We start from the raw sequence: 2,603 nt of genomic DNA, 5'->3' as shown, positions 1-2,603 counted from the left end.
TAAAATAGAAAAAAATGGGAGAAAATAGACAAACAAGGCAAAGCAAATTGGGGTTTGGTACATTGTTTTAAATCCCAAAGAATATGATATTGAATGGAATCAAAATCAGCAAACCATAACCAATATACTCATTACATTTCAAACTTACACAACTTGATAAAAAAATCAACAAATAAAATAGAGGGGTAAAGTAAGTTAAAAAAAAATAACAAAGAAGAGTAGCTTAATCTATCAATTAAAAAATTAAATTTGCACTCCTCATCTCACAAAAGAAACTTTCAAATATAGGTTTTTTCACTTTTGTAATTACACACATCAACCATATTGAAACCATTCATTACTCTAGAACATATAGTTCTAGAAAATTAAACAAGTCCAATACTATATCTTAAAGCAAGTAAGTTCACAGAATATATTACATAATTGTTGAGGTATATATCTTGAACTGCTCAAGTTCCAGAAGAGGTTGGTGAAGAGCATTCACTCACTGTTTCAGCCTCAACCTCTTTTTTGTGGAAGTTTCTGTGGCAATTACAAGCAGCACAAATGAGAGCAGAACTTGTACCTTCATCACCACTTGCCATGAATTCTCTGCAACCATCAACAGCATATCCTCCAACATTAGCAGCATGATTCTTTTGGCACTCTCCATATTTCACACTCCTAACACTTCTTGAAGGTGGTCCCTCTAATCTTCTCACTACTACTTGACGCTTCCTCATGTTACCAAAATTCTTCAAAACCCTGCAAAATTATAGTTATATATATTGAAAGATATTTCAGAAGTTTGGTGAATGAGCTTATCAGAAACTTGACTAGAAAGAAATCAGATAAAAGGGGAGAGAATGATAGAGGGAGAGAATGAAAGAGGGAGAGAGAGAAGGTAGACCTTACTTTGTGAAGCATACGCAACCCTAGCCCTAGAATGTGTATTTGTAAAAGCTAAACCTAATGTCTAATATATTAAAAAAATTAAACTAAGTGGGAACAGCTCATAATCACTTTTTTTTCTCTTCACGGGATGTGATATTCCATCATGTAAAAAGTTAAATAAATAGGTTTTCCTTACTTGGAACTTAGATTTGATATTGGAAATAATTTAATTACACTTCATTAGTTAAAAAATTCTTACAGTTTGGTATGTTTTATTACATCATCTTGCAAGAATTCCAATTCAAATTTTGTGAAAAATATCAAATAATGATGAGAGGTATATGGAGATTGATATAGTTAGTAAGAATTCAGATCCTAATTCATAAGAGTGTAAATTTGAATCTTACTCTTACTCTCGATTTTATTAGGCTGATCTATAAGTATATGCTTTTGAAACCATAAAACTAACTCTAGCTAGACTTTTGACCCAAATCATCAAACTTTTATTAATAATTAGTATTAATAATAATATTGAGAGTATCTATAACAGACAATACCTCAATAATAATAATATTCAATTCCTCAATAACAAACTAACAATGATATATGCCAATTAAACTGTTTCACTTGGAATGATTTTTTTAATTTAATTGAGATGGTATTGAAGGCTCATCTGGTCAGAGCAAGTTTTAAGGTTCTATGAATGCTTATAAAAATATTTACAAATTAATCACCAACAAAATTTTGTCATTTCCAGTGAAATTTGAACTTCCAATATTTTTAGCTATGAGCCAATTCACATGGAATGATTTAAGGACATTAAGTTAAACAAGAGAGTATAGTGTTGATGATTAAGTTTGGAGCTTGACATGATTTTAAATTAAGATTCAATGACCTATAATTGTAAACAAACATGCTTTTGGTTGTGATGAGTTTGTATACTGCAATTAAAAATCATGAAATTAGTTTTATTTAGATAAACCCCATGATGTAATTAATATACAATACTTTTATCTTGAACTGTATTGTAAATTGTAATTGAGTTGGTATATACATTTGCTTATAAAAAATATAAGAATAATATATTCACTTTAAATATATGCTTTGTTCACCTAACTAGCTTTTTATCAAGTACGTCTGAAAACCAAATCAAAGAAAAATGATTCCCGTATATATAAGGAAAACTCTAAATAGTGATGGGTTTAATTTGGAAACTTTTTTTCTTTTCACCTAAATGAGTGATGGGTTTACATTAACAAATGGGTTTTATTTAGAATGACCAGCTAAGCCATTTAAGCCTCATACGTACGTGGCCCCTAACATGATAATAAAAGGCAAATTTGTGGGTGCAGTGATACATTGCCAATAACATTTGTCTACAGCTCTTGACCTAAAAACGTGAGCATGATAGATAAGCTTTGCCAAACTTGTACGACAAATTCAGAATGATTCTTTTTGTTTGCATGTAGATGTAGCTTTATAAGATCCCTCTTTACATGTTTAGGAAAAGAGCATTCATATTTTGATTCATCATTGTTAAGGTTTTATTTCAAAAATAATTGATAATGAGATAGGTAATCCAACAAATATTTAAATCATGTTTAAGAAAATGAGTTAGACGATGTGAAAATTGGTAATGAGAGTGGGTAGGATTCTTAAGAAAATGGTAATAAGGTAGATGATGCTTAAGAAAATGAGCCTGCCAAGTATTCAAATCATGCTTAAAAAAA

At 30.0% G+C, this 2,603-nt stretch overlaps 1 protein-coding gene across 2 annotated transcripts; it reads right to left on the bottom strand.

Annotated features, from left to right (window-relative positions):
* Positions 1–263: 263 nt before the first annotated feature.
* On the bottom strand, positions 264–998 carry LOC109339447 (mini zinc finger protein 2-like). Of its 2 annotated transcripts, none has more exons than XM_019576886.1 (2): positions 895–998; positions 264–744 (listed from the first exon to the last, which is right to left on the bottom strand). In XM_019576886.1, exon 2 carries the CDS (start codon positions 720–722, stop codon positions 450–452), a length of 273 nt encoding a protein of 90 aa, XP_019432431.1. In that variant the 5' UTR covers positions 723–744; positions 895–998; the 3' UTR covers positions 264–449. The 2 variants fall into 2 exon arrangements, with proteins under 2 accessions (XP_019432431.1, XP_019432429.1); XM_019576884.1 differs by having other exon boundaries at positions 890–960.
* Between the last annotated feature and the right edge of the window lie 1,605 nt (positions 999–2,603).

Source organism: Lupinus angustifolius, unplaced genomic scaffold (assembly GCF_001865875.1).
Source record: "Lupinus angustifolius cultivar Tanjil unplaced genomic scaffold, LupAngTanjil_v1.0 Scaffold_75_86, whole genome shotgun sequence".
NCBI classification, from domain to species: Eukaryota; Viridiplantae; Streptophyta; class Magnoliopsida; order Fabales; family Fabaceae; genus Lupinus; species Lupinus angustifolius.
This window is presented reverse-complemented; position numbering and strand designations above follow the sequence as displayed.